The 16,767-nt window shown below is 49.6% G+C and overlaps 1 protein-coding gene across 7 annotated transcripts in view; it reads left to right on the forward strand.

Moving 5' to 3' along the window:
• Positions 1 to 7,131, forward strand: part of GLI3 (GLI family zinc finger 3) — a 209,277-nt gene extending 202,146 nt beyond the window's left edge. For all 7 annotated transcript variants that reach the window (XM_061464657.1, XM_061464660.1, XM_061464659.1 and 4 more), the window contains one exon: positions 687 to 7,131. In XM_061464657.1, coding sequence (XP_061320641.1) covers positions 687 to 2,977 — 2,291 coding nt within the window. In that variant the 3' untranslated portion in view covers positions 2,978 to 7,131. The remainder of the gene's footprint in view (positions 1 to 686) is intronic.
• The last annotated feature ends 9,636 nt before the right edge of the window (positions 7,132 to 16,767 follow it).

A 16,767-nucleotide genomic window follows, 5' to 3' on the forward strand; every position in this document is an offset into this window, starting at 1 on the left:
CAGATATGCATAGATGGGAGCAAGGTGAGATGGAACTCTGAAGATCCATAGTTGGGTTTGTACAAGGAGCTGCTCATTGCGAAAATATCTGTCCCTCCTAACTCTACATTGCCTACAGTGTGCCCACAGGTTTCTGCTCTCCACCCAGCAGTGACAGCCCAGGTTTTCTAAAGCCTGTTCAATCGAAAGAAGCTATGCAAAGTTAAGATATATATTCTGTTTACCCAAAAATTAAAACAAGGAAACCAGCAAAGATGCTTTGGAGTTGTTAGGAGTTATGTCAATTCAAGAGGTCTTAGAAATTGCATTGAATGGTCTCCAATTCGTACATTTTGCCATCCCATGCAAATGCCTTTTCAATTATATTTTGCCTATAAAAAGCTCCTTTATGAATGTGTCCTTCTGGCACATCAGTCAGCATAGTTGCACTGTGCTATACCAGCTGATGACAGTTTGTGGCTGTGGCCTATAAATTATGTGCTGGGATTCACACTGAAATGCTACCCTTGAGCCTCTGAATTAGCTTTTAACCTAAGGACACAGTTTTTATCCCTACTTCATTCAAGACAGAGCACTGCTGTGATTTGCTGTCATGGTGCAGACTTTTCCTCTGTACTCCCCTTTACTTGGTGTTTTCTGTTCCAGTTTCTGGGTGATGTGTGTTTAACTGTGAATTTTACCTTCAGGTACCCAGTCGAACAGCAGCTGCAGTGTAGGAGGATCCATGACTATTCTGCCGAACAGGAACGAACTTTCGAGTACAGACATCACTGTGTTGAACATGCTGAACAGGAGGGACAGCAATACTAGCACAATCAGTTCAGCCTACCTGAGCAGCCGCAGGTCCTCTGGAATCTCACCTTGCTTCTCCAGCCGGAGGTCCAGCGATGCCTCCCAGGCAGAGGGGAGACCGCACAACGTGAGTGTTGCAGACTCCTATGACCCCATCTCGACAGATGCCTCCCGGCGCTCCAGTGAAGCGAGCCAGTGTGATGACCTGCCAAGTCTTCTCAGCCTCACCCCGGCCCAGCAATACAGGCTGAAAGCTAAATATGCAGCAGCTACTGGTGGACCCCCACCAACTCCACTGCCTAACATGGAGAGGATGAGCCTCAAAACAAGGATGGCACTCTTGGGTGACTGCAGGGAGTCTGGAGTATCTCCACTGCCTTCAGTGAATGCCCCTCGAAGATGTAGTGACGGTGGGGCAAATGGTTACAGCAGGAGGCATTTTCTGTCTCATGATGCTTTAGGAAATGGAACAAGAAGAGCCAGTGATCCAGTAAGAATGGCCTCTGACAACCTCTCTCTCCCTAGAGTTCAGCGTTTCAACAGTCTTAATAGCTTTAACCCTCCTGCTTTGCCTCCATCCACGGAAAAGCGCAACCTTGTTCTTCAGAACTATACCCGTTCTGAGGGTGGCGTCTTCCGCGGCTTCAGCTCCCCATGTCCTCCGAGCATCAGTGAGAACGTCGCCCTGGAGGCTGCTACAATGGAAGCAGGTGGCAGTCTGAATGATGAGGATCTCCTGCCAGATGACGTGGTTCAGTATCTGAATTCCCAGAACCAGGGCATGTATGACCACTTGTTGAACAATGTCCTAGATGGCAACAAAATGCATCACAGCTCAGTGTTGGGAAACAACAACCACAGCAACTTCGACCAAGCCCCTCCACCGAGCAGTCAGCAGGCAGGTTCCGAGGCAAACAAAAGCGACTTGCCCATTCAGTGGAATGAAGTAAGCTCAGGAAGTTCTGACTTATCTTCTTCAAAACTGAAATGCGGCCAGCGCTCAGCAGTGCAGCAGTCTCGGGCCTTCAGACTGTATAACAATATGATGGTTCAGCAGCAGAGTCTGGAAAGAAGCAACATGGCCCAGCAGAACAGCTATCAGAACCTGATGGAGAACACTGGTTCCTATGGTTTACAGCAAAACATGGTTCTTGGCAGCGGAGCTGGCAATTCTTTCAGCATGCAGCCCAATAAGCCTTACAGCGAAAGCATCGGAAGGCAGGCCATAATGTCTGGGGCAATGGACAATTCATGTGGCATGGCAGTTCAAGGGCAGAAGTTGAGAAGTAGCAACATGCCACTGAGTGGGAACCCACAAAATTTCGGCCACCCCATGGTATCCAGCGATCAAGCCACCAGTATGGCAAATGGGATACAGAACAGGAATATGATGGAACAGGAGTATTTGCAAAACCAACCAGTTGGGGATGGCGTTCATTACCAGGGAGTCGATCAATCCGGTCAAATGATGCTAGGGCAGGTTAGTCCTACCTCACAAAGCAGCCTGTACCAAGGGCCGCAGGGTTGTCCACCAGTGTCTCACACCACTGGTAACCAGCCTTCAGGTTTGTTGGTGTCCAAAAGTTACCAGCCATGTGCTAACTACAGCGGCAACAGACGGCAGAACGTGTTGAGAAGCAACCTGGCACAACAGCAAGGACATATAAGTGATGGCAACCAGGCGTACAGGGTAAACACCATTAAGATGGAGATGCAAGGTCAATCACAGGAGTTCTGCTCTAACGTGCAGAATTACTCTGGTCAGTTATATGACCAAACCATGGGCTTTAGCCACCAAGCTATGAAAACAGGTTCTTTCTTTGGTTCAGAAGCTAACTGCCTGCTGCAGGGGACTGCAACTGCAAACTCATCTGAGCTTCTTTCCCCGGGGGCTAACCAAGTGTCGAGCACAGTTGACAGCATTGACAGCACCAGTCTAGAGGGTGTGCAGATTGATTTTGATGCTATCATAGATGATGGGGACCACGTCAGCTTAATTTCAGGAGCCCTGAGCCCGAGTATCATTCAGAATCTCTCCCGCAATTCCTCACGCCTCACCACTCCCCGAGCGTCTCTTACATTCCCAGCTATGCCCGTAAGCACAACCAACATGGCTATTGGGGACATGAGCTCTTTGTTGACCTCACTTGCAGAAGAAAGCAAGTTTCTTGCTGTTATGCAATAGACATAAAGAACAAAACAAAACAAAAAGAACCCTTAGGAGATAACAGATGAAAAAGACTCGTATTTTTTAGTTGTGTATGTATTTTAGCAGTCTCATCTCACCTAAATGGGATGTGTTTCAAGTATATTCCTTTTATGGAATAAGGACTCTGAAAACCCTAAAGTGTTCTAGGGAGAAACTGTCTTCCATTTCAGTTTTGAATCAGTATTGCTACACTCATTCCTCCCTCCCCTTTTCTCTCTTTCTCTCCCCCCCCCCCCCCCCCCCCCCCCTTTTTGAATGTCTGTATGCTTCCTTTTGCCTTTTTTTAATTGTAAACCAGTGTAAACGTGTGAAGTGCATGTTTTTGTTTTGTTTGGGGATTTTTTTTATTTTAAGAAAGGTCTGATGAAATAACTTCGCAATTTTTCTGTCACTCAAAAGAAACTAAGCCTTGTACAACTTGTTGCAACTCTTCCCCCTAAACATATAGGCACAAAATAACCAGGCACAATGTGAAGTGAGCCTACAGTGATGAAATCCTCTCTGGATGCACTGGATAGATCGCACTGAGGTGGACAACCCTTCAGAAATGCACTGACATGATACTCCTAGGCTGTAGTTTCAGAGTCATGGAGCACAAGAAATGAGGAGGTTCAAGCAAATAGGAAATGTACAACCATCATCCCTTTGATCCCTAGCAAAAGTTTAAGGTTTTCGTAAACAAACACACAGATAGCTGTCACTGCCCTGCATCATGATACTGAGACTGTGTCTTGTTTAATCCATTTCAGAGGAAGGAGAGGACCAGAAAGCTATTCCTAGTCCAGATCTCATCTTCTGCACTGTTTGGTATTCTGTTTTTCAGTCTTCTTTTTCAAATGATTGGATAGTAAAATTAATGGGCACGATTTGGGTAGTCTAGAATCCCTTACTTCCATACCACGTTTGTGGAGATACGATCAGGGTCTTATGGAGTATTTCATACAGTGAAATAACAAAATTGCAATATTCCATACTGGCGATTTTTAATTTAATGCGAATTGTTGAGGTATTTTGCTGAGCCACTGCATTTTATTCACAGTAGCAGTTCCTTTGCCAGCAGAACTGTTTTGTACATCCCTTTGAGCACATACAGCTTCATGGGTGGATGTTTTAAACTAAGTAAATGCCCGCTGATGTAACACAGTTACACGGTTATGGCATGTAAAGCAAGTAAGTAGAAAATGAATAGCCCAGTTCTCAAACTAACCAAATAAATCAGTGTGATGGCAGGCAAACTGCTAAATGTTTTTCCTCTGTATCCAGGCTTTACAAAATCAGGAAACTTAAACTGCATTAAAAATAGCAAAAACAAGCGGAAGGTGATTTCTGTGGACTAGGAGGCCACAGTATTCATTCTTTTGACTGGAAAAAAAAGCTGAAATACCAACTGATTCAGGGCATGGCATTTGAGGAAACGTGTAGGAATACAACCTCAGTGAAGCTGTCAGATAACATTGATCTATTAACAGCTCTTAGAGGAAGAAGCTGTAAATCAGTAGGAAAACATCATAGGAATCTGGTGCTGGGGCCGTATTTGTGCTTAACACAGCACGTACCAAGTGATTTGCACTGTGAGCTGGAATGTCAAAAAGCAAGACAAATGTAAATATCCTACAGCTTTTATGATCACCCAGCTCCTGTCTTTCTCCATATCTTTAGCAAGCATTTCTTCCTTCCTCTGTCACATGCACGCATATTCCCCCATCCTGCTCTTTGCCTTTTGCCAGTTTCCCTCCTGACCTCCCTTCCTATGTCCAGCTATCACAGCCCTCCTGCAGTGGTCCCTGGGTTGCACAGGGAGCTAGGCACAGCTCACATGGCAAACAGTCAGTTTGGAACATGGCGATGCTGCTCCTTGTGCTCTCCTTGCACAAAGGCAGCCCTGTAGAAACCTGCTGCTTGTACCAGCCCTTGCCCCTTGTCCTGTCATGAAAGGATGCCACCAGCCAGGCAGGTGAGTGGGGTAGGAGGGATGCTTCTATGGCCATGCTGTACATTGCAGTGCCATGATAACAGCTCACAACCATGTGAAGAAACAGCAGCCTGTGTACGAGGGAAGGCTGTGCTGGACATCTTGCAGATGGTTCTCGGTAACCATTTGCTGGCTCTTTATTAAATCATCAATTACGTGTTTATAAACAGTTTCATCAGGGAGACTTATGACCAGCTTGGGAGTAGGTGACTTGGGAGAGAAGCCTTTTATTGTCATAAAGTCCAATGCATTAAAAAAAAAAAGCAACCTCAAACTATTTTTTAAAACTCAATTTCCAGTTCATAATTGTATTTGCTGGTCAAATTGAAGCTTGGAGCCTATTGACAGATGTGATCCATCAGGGCTTAGAAGTAGCCATTCATATTGCTCAAGGCTAAAAGGGACTGCTTGAGTCATTAATTTGCCTTCCTGGATTTGGCAAACCTTTGTCACTCACCCCTGTGTTGGGCCAGTAGTGTGTCTTGGCCAAAACCACACTCTCCAGAAAGGCATCCCACTTTGATTTGCGAAGGTTGAAGAACCAGAGACTCCACCGTGTCCCCAGGGAGTTTGTGCAAATGGTTGATCGTTATTCTGTCATTAAGTGTATGTGCCACTTAGGTTTGTGTGTCATTTTCCTGCTTTTAGTATCTCATGCTTTTCACAGAATGGTTTGGGTTGGAAGGGACCTTAAAGCTCATCCCATTCTAACCCCTTGCCATGGGCAGGGACACCTTCCACTAGACCAGATTGCTCAAAGCCCTGTCCAACCTGGCCTTAAGCTTCCTGTTTTGGTACCTGTGAGGGTAGCAATACCTCGTAGCCCAGCAGTCTTCGGTTTGGGTTTTGATTTCATAGGGTAGACTGGGCTCTCTGAGTGTGGCACTGTTAGGCTGGGCACCACCTTTCAGTTGTCAACCTCCTTGTCAATATGTGGCAGTTTGGGGAATGTCCCACCATCACTGCTCACATGTTTACTGGCACCCCTCCTGTTCTACCAGTTACAGAGCCAAAGCTTGCTTTTGTGTATTTAGCTGATCTGTTGCATCAGTTGCCATTGCCATAGCAGCGGGAAACCCACCACTCATGCTAAGAGTATTAGGAAAAGCAAAAAATAGTGTGAATTTCCTATTTTTAAAGCACTGCAGCCGGTGTCTAAATCACCTTTTCTTCTAATGGCTCTGTGGGGGTCTTCCAGATTGGTTACCATTGCCCTTTGGCGCATCTCCCTCACTGGGCCTGCGTCAGGCACCCCTATTTCTCCAGGCAGTTTTACTTCCCACAAAGTGGGATCACCAGTGGGACTTCATCCATCAGGTACACCCAGGTAGAGGAAAGGTGTTCCTCCAGAGAGCCAGCAGGCTTCCCAAGGGGGTTTGCTGGTGAGTGCTGGCCCCACACATCCCCATGGCAGATGACTTTACTCCCTCCTTGGAGATCAGCCCTACATGGTACGTGCATTATGGTGCTGGCTGGGTCCTTACTTCCCCTCACTGCTCCCCCAGCCCTTGATGAAGTGGCCGGTCAGCTCTCCCATACCTGCTGAGCAATGGCCCATCCTTCCCAACAGCAGTGTTCCTGTTCTCGCAATGTATGTGCCTTATTTTGTGTTGCTCCTGTAAAAAGAGAGGGACCAAGATGTGTTGCCAAATGTTCCCAGTGAGGCTGCACTTACCATTCAGCTGATTGATGGCACATACCACTGTTAATAGTGTCCAAAACGTCTTGTAAACCTCTGGTATTCACGTGTTACTGTCCTTGGATTGGTGGAATGTCTCCTATGGAACAGTTACTGTTGTCAGTCCTGCAGATGTGTAAGATAAAAATGTGTTCTTTTTTTTTTTCCCCAATTTTTTTATTTTTTTTAATAAAACTTGTAATCCTTTTTTTTAAAAAAAAAAAGAAAAAAAAGAAAATGTGTACATACATTTACGTACGGTAGGAATAGTGTTTGGCTGTAACGGGCCTTAGTGGTCTTCATTTGATAAACCTGCAGTTACGATCTGATGTTTCTCAAGCCTTAGGTTGATCGGAAGGGTCTGTAGCACTGTGTACATACGAACTGTACTTCTGCTTTCAGAACCACTTAGCTCTTTTGTAACAAAAAAAACAAACTTTCTTACAATGTCAATAAAAACACAAAAGCCTTTGTACTTAAGTTCTTAGCTTTCAGCTTTTAAAATAGCTCCTCCGGGGAGGGAGTTACTTCTTAATTCAGCTGCAGAGCCTGGTTGCAATCAGCACGTGTAGCGCTTCCACTCGTGGTCTCTTGCTTTCCTGTTTCTGCTTCCCAGAATGTTGCTTCACTTCATTCACATTGTAAAAGCTATGGGGAAGGAAAACGGGGTGGAGAGTTGGGCTGCCTCAGGTTAGATGTCAAGAGGGCAGGAGATGCTGTGGGGATCCCTGCCCTGTTTGTCACCATGGTTGTTGGCAGTGTTGAGGGTGTGGAAGAAGATGCAAAACACACTACAAGAAACCTGGAGAGGGGCTTTTGACAAGGGCCTGTAGTGACAGGACAAGGGGGAATGGCTTTAACCTGACAGAGGGGAGATTGAGATTAGACATTGGGAGAAAATTCTTTACCATAAAGGTGGTTGAGGGCCTGGCACAGGGTGCCCAGAGAAGCTGTGGCTGCCCCATCCCTGGCAGTGTTGAAGGCCAGCTTGGACACAGGGGCTTGGAGCAGCCTGCTCCAGTGGAAGGTGTCCCTGCCCGTGGCAGGGGGTTGGAACTGGATGAGCTTTAAGGTCCCTTCCAACCCAAACCATTCCATGATTCTATACTGCTAAGACACCAGGGTCACAGCATCAGCAGAGGTGAGCCCTGCCAGGCGAAGGGCTGGGGCTGCAGGGCATTTATCTGGTCCTGCAGCCTGACTTGGGTTTGGGACAGTGAAGAGCTGCATGTGGAAAGCTGCAGCCAGGGGGTAGGAGGACCTGTTTCCATGTGGTGAAACTCAAAATAATGCCAGGTCCTCAGGAAAACAAAATATAGTAGGGCAGTCATGGTTTGTATCATCCAAAATTAGCGGATGCTGTTGACCTTTAGTCTGTGCTTTAGTGCCAAGGCTGCAAATTAATTAATTCATTAAACCGGTTTCTTGCTTCAGAAGGGCATGTACATGAGGGAACTGCAGTTTGCAAAGTCTGAGAAAAACAGATAGATACACAGCAGTGATCAGTGAGGCAGGAAAAACCCACCCCACAGCCCTCCACCACCTTAAATAGGTAATGGGACATCACTGCACCCAAAAGTGCTGCTGCGGCCAGACGTGCTGGGGTCAGGGCTGAAGCAGGGGAAGAGGAGGCAGTGTGGTCCCAAGGCGGTGATGGAGTCACTGGGCTGGATGGATGGGTGTAAGCGATGGCACTGTAAGGCAGACCAATGTCTTTTTTTTCCCTTTCCCAGTTTTTGTGGGCTCGACTGTGCAATCTTCATCCTGCTTTTTCAAAGGGAGGATAATGGGAAGGAGACGACTTGTTCTCTGCAGGCTGAAACACAAGCTATTTGTGTTAGGAACATGGCTTTGTTATGTGATTAGTGCAATGGGAGCCCCTAGGCACCACTTCCCAGTACAAACTAATATTAATAACTCATGCTGAAATTGCCTGTTATTTAATAACCTGGGCCTCTTTCCATGCCGAGAAGCACATAACTGCTTTGTGTTTCCACCTCTCGTGTTCTCGCTGTCTCCGCCTGTCTTCCCTTGCTTGGCTTCAGACTGGGACCATGCATTTCCCAGGAAAAGAGAAGTGGGTTTGAGCAAGGAAGAAGGAAGAATCACAGAATGGTTTGGGTTGGAAGGGACCTCTGGACATCATCCAAGCCAGCCCTCTGCCAAGGCAGGGCCACCCAGGGCAGATTGCACAGGATAGTGTCCAGGCAGAGAGGGAGACTCCACAATCCCCATCGGCAGCATATTCCAGTGCTCTGCCACCTCCAATGTAAAGTTCTTCCTCATGCTGAGGTGAGACTTCTTGTGTTTAGTTTATGGCCATTGTTCCTTGTCCTGTCACTGTGCACCACTGTAAAGGATCTGGCACCATCCTCCCGACACCCACCTTTGAGACTGATCTGTATTAATGGGATCCCTTCTCAGTCTTCTCTAGACTAAGGCTGAGCTCCTGCAATGTCTCCTCATAAGAGAGATGCTCCAGAGGGTCTGCTGGACCCTCTCCAGTATCTCCTTGCCTTCATTGTACTGAGGAGCCCAGAACTGGACAGTGTTACATGGGAATCCCTGTACCCCATGTCCACCTGCATTTGTACCTCCTTGGCTATACCTTGGGGTACAGGCCCCTGCATCTGATGTGAGGCTCCTCACAGCTGCCATGTCTCACACTCGTTGTCCCTTTTATCGCTCGTGTCCTGGGTGACCTATTCCATTCCTCTCCAGGGAAGCAGCCTCCCTTCCGCCAAGCTGCCCCGGCTGTCTGAGACGTGATAGACCAGCACTGTTACTCATGGGTGGGAGGCCCATGTGAGTCACACTTCCCTTCACAGGCTGGACTGACTGCATGTCCCCCCGGCTCGGCACGGCCCCGTGGCAGCACAGTTGGGCCGAGGCAGGAGCGAGAAGCGGTGGGTAGATCAGATGGTGATGAACCGCGTAAACAGGATCATTTCCCAGGGGCTGGCTGAGCTGCTCCAGCCTTTGCCAGCAGCACTAGGGTGGCTGTCAGGTCTGCGAGGCGGTCTCTGAGCCACCCTGCTCTGCAGGAAAACATTGCTAATGTTCCCACGACCGGAGCAAGACAGAAGAGACAAATAACTTGGACTGGGATGTGAAACAGTGGCAAAAATCTGGGAGACAGAGGAGGAGAGAGGAAACAAAACACAGGCGAGTGGAACGCGCTATAATGACTGAAAAGAGCCCCAGATGGATGTGAACTGAGAAAAGGCCAGACACAGAAATACTAGCACTAATTAGCTGAGCTGTATGACTCCACTCCTGCTGTACCTGAGCATCCTCCACTGTCCTCAGAGCTCTGATGCTGCCAGCCCCATTTTAGGAAAGGGGGAGGTGAGAGCTGCTCAGACCTGGATGCAGAGTTCCTATAGTGAAAACCCCAAAGCAGAGCCATGTGTAGGGCTGAGCAGAGGAAGGGCTGTGGCTCCAAGCAGCATCTCCCAAGGGAAGACCATGGAAAATGCGTAGTTCCCTCCCCTGAGCATGGACCTTTGCTGCTGGGAGATAGACACCCCATTTCGCTTACATCAGCAGCCAGCCCTTCCAAGCCCTAGTGAAAACTCAATTTGCCTAGCCTGCCTTGAGGCAGCTTGGCTTTGATGACCTAAGTACATCCCGTAGTGCCAGAGGGTCACGGCAATATTTGTACTAGCCACACTCTTTATTTGCCTAGAAGGCTTTTGCTGGGAAAGGGCAGATGTGTCTCATTCCTGGAATTGCTGACTATTTCAGTCCCCTGTCCATTGCTTTCAGTAAACCCCTTCGACTTTGCTGTAGGACCCCGCACCATGGCATTGCCATAATATGGCTTTTTGGATGGAGCTTCAAAGGGAAGCCAAATGGTCAGCAGCATCCCTCATCCCCATCCATTGTCCTGCTGCAGAAACTGAACTTGAGCTCTCACCAGAGGGTTACAGAGGTAAAAGAGGGCTCAAAAGACCAGCTTGTACCTTCTGTGAAAGCAGTCATCAGGCACCAAACCCTCAGAGCTGAGCTCAGTGGCAAACAGGGGCCTCTCGGAAGCTCCCCAGATGATGCGGCTGCACATCGGGCTCTTGCTTGCCTGAGCTGGAAGCCTCCTGTCTCCCGCATTCACCACTACCCAGTGATGAGGGTGTCATCATGAGGAGGTCCCAGTGCCCACTGTGAGGCTGGGGCAGAGGCTGGAGGTCTGCAGGACCACAGTACCTGGCAAAACGTGTTGCAGCACATGTGGGGATCAGGGTTGGCTCCCTTCCAGCAACAGTAAATGTCATAAATGTCATAAATGTCACACTCTCCTTTGCAGCCGCACAAGAAGCAGCGTGGCCGGTCCCACAGTGCTGCCCTCTCCTCTTCACATCACCCTTGGAACAAGCAAGCGCTCGCTGCTGACCAGCTGGCAAGTGCTCTCCTTGGGCACCAGTACTGGGGACATTCCATGCACGCTTGTTTCCTTTATGGCTAAAAACTCAAGGAACTGGTGTCACTTTGAAGTCCCAGCCCCTGCCCACCACACGGCCTCGCTGCAGGCTGGCACAGCACAAGCTCCTATACCTGCCCCATGTCCAGTTCTTTCCTTGCCTTGGATGCCTCTCTCTGCCCTTTCCTCTTCTTCTCAAGGCTGGGCTGTGGCACAGGGGAAAAAACATTATTGCATGCTATTTTTTCCTCTCTTTGGTCCCTTGGAGGCTGCTGCTGGGTTCTCCCAGTTACAGAAAACGCTAGAAGCTGTGCAAAAGCTGGCCACACAATCAGGGAGGCAGCAATGCCTTTCTCAGCTCTGTGGAGTGCAGTCTTGAACCACTATAGCACTTCTTGCTTGCCATCATGCCCTGAAACAGCTTGAGTTTCACTCAGCTCTTCACCTGAGCTCTGCTTGGCACAAGCAGCCGGCAAATGCCTGGCTCCAGCTTAGCTGGAGCATCAGCAGAGAAAGAAAGGGCTGGAGCATCAGCCAGCAAAATGAGATTGGGATCCTCCTCGCCCAGTAACCTCCCTGCTGGTGCTGGAGCCAGGGCCTCTTCTGAGATGTGAGATGCCCTCTTTGACTGGGGTCTGTGATTGCCATCTTTGCCTCTTCTGTTTGAACCATGGCTGGGTCTGGGGTCTCCTGCTGCAGGCTCGGTTCTGCCCGTAGCAGCTCCCATAGTTTTAGCCCCTTGTGTGCAAACCTCTGCCAAGCTTTGCTTAGAAGCACTGGTGCAAAGGGCCCCATTGTGCATAAACCCCAGGCCATCACAGAATCCCCTTGGATTTCTCGTTGTGGGGGAGCTGCCAGTCACGAACAGTCCTGAAGCAAGCATAAAGGCTTTGATTTATCCGGTTAAATATAGATCATCCAGTTAAATGTAGATCATCCTTTCTTTGTGCATGTTCTCAAAACTAGTGTTTTCCCTCAGGAGAGCAGGCTGCAGAGTGATAGGCTTTCTTTTCTTCTGTCCTGCACCAAGTGATGAGTTTTATGTCAATATTGTCCTGAAAACTTTGGGGGTTCAGGACATCATCAGCAGTTTTGGATGCAAATTTCCTTGCTTTAAGAGACCCAAATGGACACAGGAAAGTCAGCCCATGCCTGGTTGGCCTTGCTCTAAACTTACTTAAAACCAGAGAACCTCAAAACCCCAAACTCTGTTCCCAGAGTAGCCTAGATGGTGGCACTGCTCAGATTTGCTGGTGCCACTGTGGTGTGTTCGCTGGACAGGATTATTTGGTCAAAGGCTTTTTGCTGGTAAGTGCTGGTCCACTGCAATGAAAACATCATATTTAGGGGGAGAAAAACAGAAAGACAGCGTTTGGCCATTTTAGAGCCACCGCATGCACGCAGCAGCGATGGGGCCAGCAACAGTTTCAAATTGGGGGTGCATTCTGGGTTTTGAGTCTCCCCATTTTTAAGTAAGGTCTCTCCAGGGACCTTATCATGATATTTGCAGTGCAGGAGGGCTCCAAAAAGCACATCTGAGGCCCTTGGGAGGTGAGCACCACAGCTGCCTCACCACTGCTGCTGCCAGCGAGCTGGACCTCAGCTCCTGGCTCTTGGGTCTAGGTAGGGTGGCTAAAGCAGGGAGTAGACCAGTGCCACCCTGCTCCCACGGCTGGAAAATCCCAGCTCCAGCTTACATCAGGGGAGGAGTGAAAGGGAAAACCTCCTGAAAGGTAAACAAATGGCAAAAGCGGAAGGACGAGCCAGTTGCCTCCCAGGAAAATCCCCTGGGCGCCGTGTGGGATGTGTGGCAATGCAATCCCGACCCCAGGAGGGCCGGGAAGCCAAGGGAGCTGGGAACACGGCACTGACACGTAGCACACGTCCTGCAGAGCCCGGCCAGCCTCCATCCCCAGTTAAAGTCCTTGGTGGTCCGGGTGCCTGTGTGGGGGTTTGGTGCGAGCAGCCTTGTTTGCAGCAGAGTTTGATGGCAGGAGGGAAGGGGTTTGCCTTGTCTTCATCCTGCCACTCGGGAGCGAGGCCGGGTGCCTGGTTTGCACTGTGGCGGTGTTGCTGCGCTGCTCAGCATCACACACGTCTCTTCAACTCCATCACACCTTTGGCTTTCTGGCTTCTAATTCACCTGTCACTATTGGCCTCCGAGGGCTCAGCAGTGAGCCTGTCTCCCCTAGACCTGTGCTGCTCCCCTGGGCCACAGGGAAGCTCGCAGAGTTGGAAGCAGCGGAGGAAGAGCCGCGTTTGGGACCACTGAGGTGTATGAGCAGTTCAGTGCTGCCACGCTGTGGGAGACCCTGCTCACTGTGCAGTGCCGTCCCGGCTGATGGACAAGGCATCCCGCTCGCCACGGGCTCTGCTGGGGACTGCTGGGAAGTGAGAGCCTTTGTAATGCAGGGTAGTGATGTGCTTCTCATGCCCTCGCTGGCATCACTGCTGGGCTGCACCCAAGATGTAGACCTAGCAAGGCTTCAGCCGCACGGTCCTGGGGGTGAGACCTCTCCAGCCTCCACTGCCAGTTTCCTGCCTGCCTTTACAGATGGCCAAACACCAGCAAGGGTAAAACCAACAGGAGCACGGGGGAAAGTGATGCTGGAGTCTGGCTGGGGGACATCAGTGCCTTTAACCTCCCTTTTGTCCCTGGGAGCATCAGAACAAGTGAATGGGGCATTTTAGCAAACCTCCCACTGCCTTGCAGTAGCAGCAGCAGTGGCTCTGCCACCAAGATGAGTCTGGAAGATACGTAGAAGCTTCTTGCAGATGCTCTAAACAGCATTTGGAGGTGGTAAGTAAGGAAAAACATGGTTTTTCTCTGGAAGGGCTGAGTGCAACTACCTGAGCTGGCTGCTGGCCAGCAGAGCAGGGAATTGATAGCAACTGCCTTATGTAAAGTAGCAGGAAGGAAGGAGCAGGAAAACTACAGCCCTGCTCATGAGCTGCCAACCCTGTGGAAAACATCACAAGAAAAAAAACAACGAGGCATGCAAGCTTGTATGATGGTCTGTCTGGAACTGCTGAGCGAGCCCAGAGGAGGCCACAGAGATGCTGTGAGGGCTGGGGCAGCTCTGCTCTGGAGCCGGGCTGAGAGAGCTGGGCTGGGTCAGCCTGGAGAAGAGAAGGCTCCTGAAGGGGAGACCTTAGAGCAGCTCCAGTGCCTAAAGGAGCTACAGGAAACCAGGAGAGGGGCTTTGGACAAGGGCCTGTAGTGACAGGACAAGGGGAGTGGCTTTAACCTGACAGAGGGCAGATTGAGGTCAGACATTAGGAAGAAATTCTTCCCTGTGAGGGCGCTGAGGCGCTGGCACAGGGTGCCCAGAGAAGCTGTGGCTGCCCCATCCCTGGCAGTGTTCAAGGCCAGCTTGGACACAGGGGCTTGGAGCAAGCTGCTCTAGTGGAAGGTGTCCCTGCCCATGGCAGGGGATTGGAACTGGATGAGCTTTAAGGTCCCTTCCAACCCAAAGCAGTCTGTGATTCTATGACTGGTTTGGTTGACAGGTCACAGCCTGGCAGAATGTGTTTGAATGACATGCAAAGGAAAACACTGAGTTTAGCAGAGTTCAAGCCTAAGGGCCTGTGTGCTGGCAGGGAGAAGAAGATCCCATGCCTCAAAGCTGCAGCAGGGGAAGCATTTTGGACCATGTGGATTCAGTTCTGTGTGAAGCAAGGTCTGATCCCCTTACCCCTCTAGCACAAGCAAAGGGCTTATGGTTGCCATGCCTGTGCCACAGCCGGGTCTATCACAGAGTGACACTAACAGTCAACACAAGCAGATGCTGAGCGGCGTATTGGGGCTCTGCAGCTGTAGGGCAGATACTGGCAGATGACTGGCAGCTTGCTGGGTGAAGAGCAAAAGAAAGGAGGGAGCTGGAATCACATCTGCTTTCCTGGATGGGTAAACACTGATGCCCTTTGATTCCGTTTGACTCATTTAAGCCTAGAACTGCAAAAAGATAGCCCAGTAAGTAACACAACTTGTAGGATTTCCAGCTGCTAAAGTTATCCCTCTCTCTCCTCACTAGTAATTCCACCCACGTTGTTCCTGATTTACCCTGTTACAAAGGAAAGTCCGGTCTCGGGGTCTCCTCATAGGATCATGAATCAAATGCATCAACAATAAAGTTCTATCATCTGAGCTGTGCTGTGATCATTGCTTCACCCTGTGCTACAGATACCAAACTAACCCGCTCTGTCTCTTTTCACAGGACACGAAATACACAATTTTACATCATTGCAAAGCCACACCAAGGCACACTGCGAAGCGCGGCGGAGTGCACGCCGTTTCTTATAGCCTAACAAAGGGTCCTTTATTTAATAACGAACTATTACAGCACAGGACAAGGATTTGCTTTGTTCAGTGACTAGAAATTGTTTGCAGATTTTTCTAGCCACCGGGAGTTGACAGTTCACTTAGGAAATCAATCCTTAAAGCGAGAGTGCCTCCATGCCTGCTCAGCTCTCGGAGTGCTGCAAGCCCAGAGCTGAGCGGGGCCCAGGCCAGCTCTTTTCCAGTGGGCTGCAATAGTGAAACATTTCTGGATGTATTTCTCAGTGGAGGAAGCAGATCCGCGGTTTCAGCTGTTGCCCCTCGTCACCTTCAGGAAAGCTTCAGGCTTCTTAGCCGAGCCGCTGCAAGCAAGGGACAAAGAGGATGAGCCTTGTAGCAAATCTGTATACAGGCTGGTCACCTCGGCGTGAGGCAAACATACTGCTGGGGTGACACAGAGGGCTCAGCTCTGTGGGGTCTCTGCAGCCAAAAAGCCCCCATATATACAGGTATAGATGATAGAAAGCTGAACAATGACTGGGGTGATGCACTGCAATGTGCCAGCAGCACGGGACAGGCTTTCTGCCCAAGCAGAGCTAGGCGCTGTTGGGAAAAGAGCTGTGGTTTTTTCCCCCTTCCCTTCCTCTTTTTCTATTAATAGGCTTTGGTACCAACCCATTCATGGGGTACAGGCACGTGGGGTCAGTGGGAATCCCACCCCAGGTGCTTCCACTTCCAGCCAGGGAGGTGACTATTTGGGACAGCTTGTTTTGATCGTACAGGGCAGGTCAGATTGTGCCACTTGGCTCCAACACACAAATCTCACAGCCAGGGCATTAATGAATGAGGAGCAAAGATGTTATTTCCGGAGAGGGACCGTGGCCAGAGGAAGGGAACAAGAAAACAAGAACCAGCATTCACCCAGGGCTGTACCTCGATACCTGTGACCGGCAGCCACCCCTCCCTGGGGGTAATGCAATTACCAGGCTGATTTCTCATCATGCAGCACCTTTAACCATTTTCTTCATCCCAGTGAGCTGCTGGTAGGAGGGTGAAGGAGCAGGAGCGTGCTTGGCCCTTTAACTCCAAGTGAAGGCACTTAATGAACATACCTCTCCTTACCTCCCAGCTGGCTTTCCCAGAAATATCCAAGCACAAAGCAAGGAGTTGCCTTGATACCAAATCCTCTGTCAGGGTTAAAGGCACCAGAACCTCCGTTCTGCCTAGCAACTAGATAAAGGGGATCTCTGAAAAGTCCTGGCACAAAACTGTCCATCAGTGTGCTGCTGAGGCTGAGGAACCCAAGTCCTGAGTTCAGGATTGGTCCTAAATTCCCACATCAGCTTCTGAGGACTTGCACTCCTTTCCAAAGTACGTCATGTGCACGTGCAAACACACACACATACACACACACACACAC

Source organism: Pezoporus flaviventris, unplaced genomic scaffold (genome assembly GCF_033815535.1).
Source record: "Pezoporus flaviventris isolate CSIRO_AGI_PZ_B2104156 unplaced genomic scaffold, CSIRO_AGI_Pfla_v1 ptg000037l, whole genome shotgun sequence".
NCBI classification, from domain to species: Eukaryota; Metazoa; Chordata; class Aves; order Psittaciformes; family Psittacidae; genus Pezoporus; species Pezoporus flaviventris.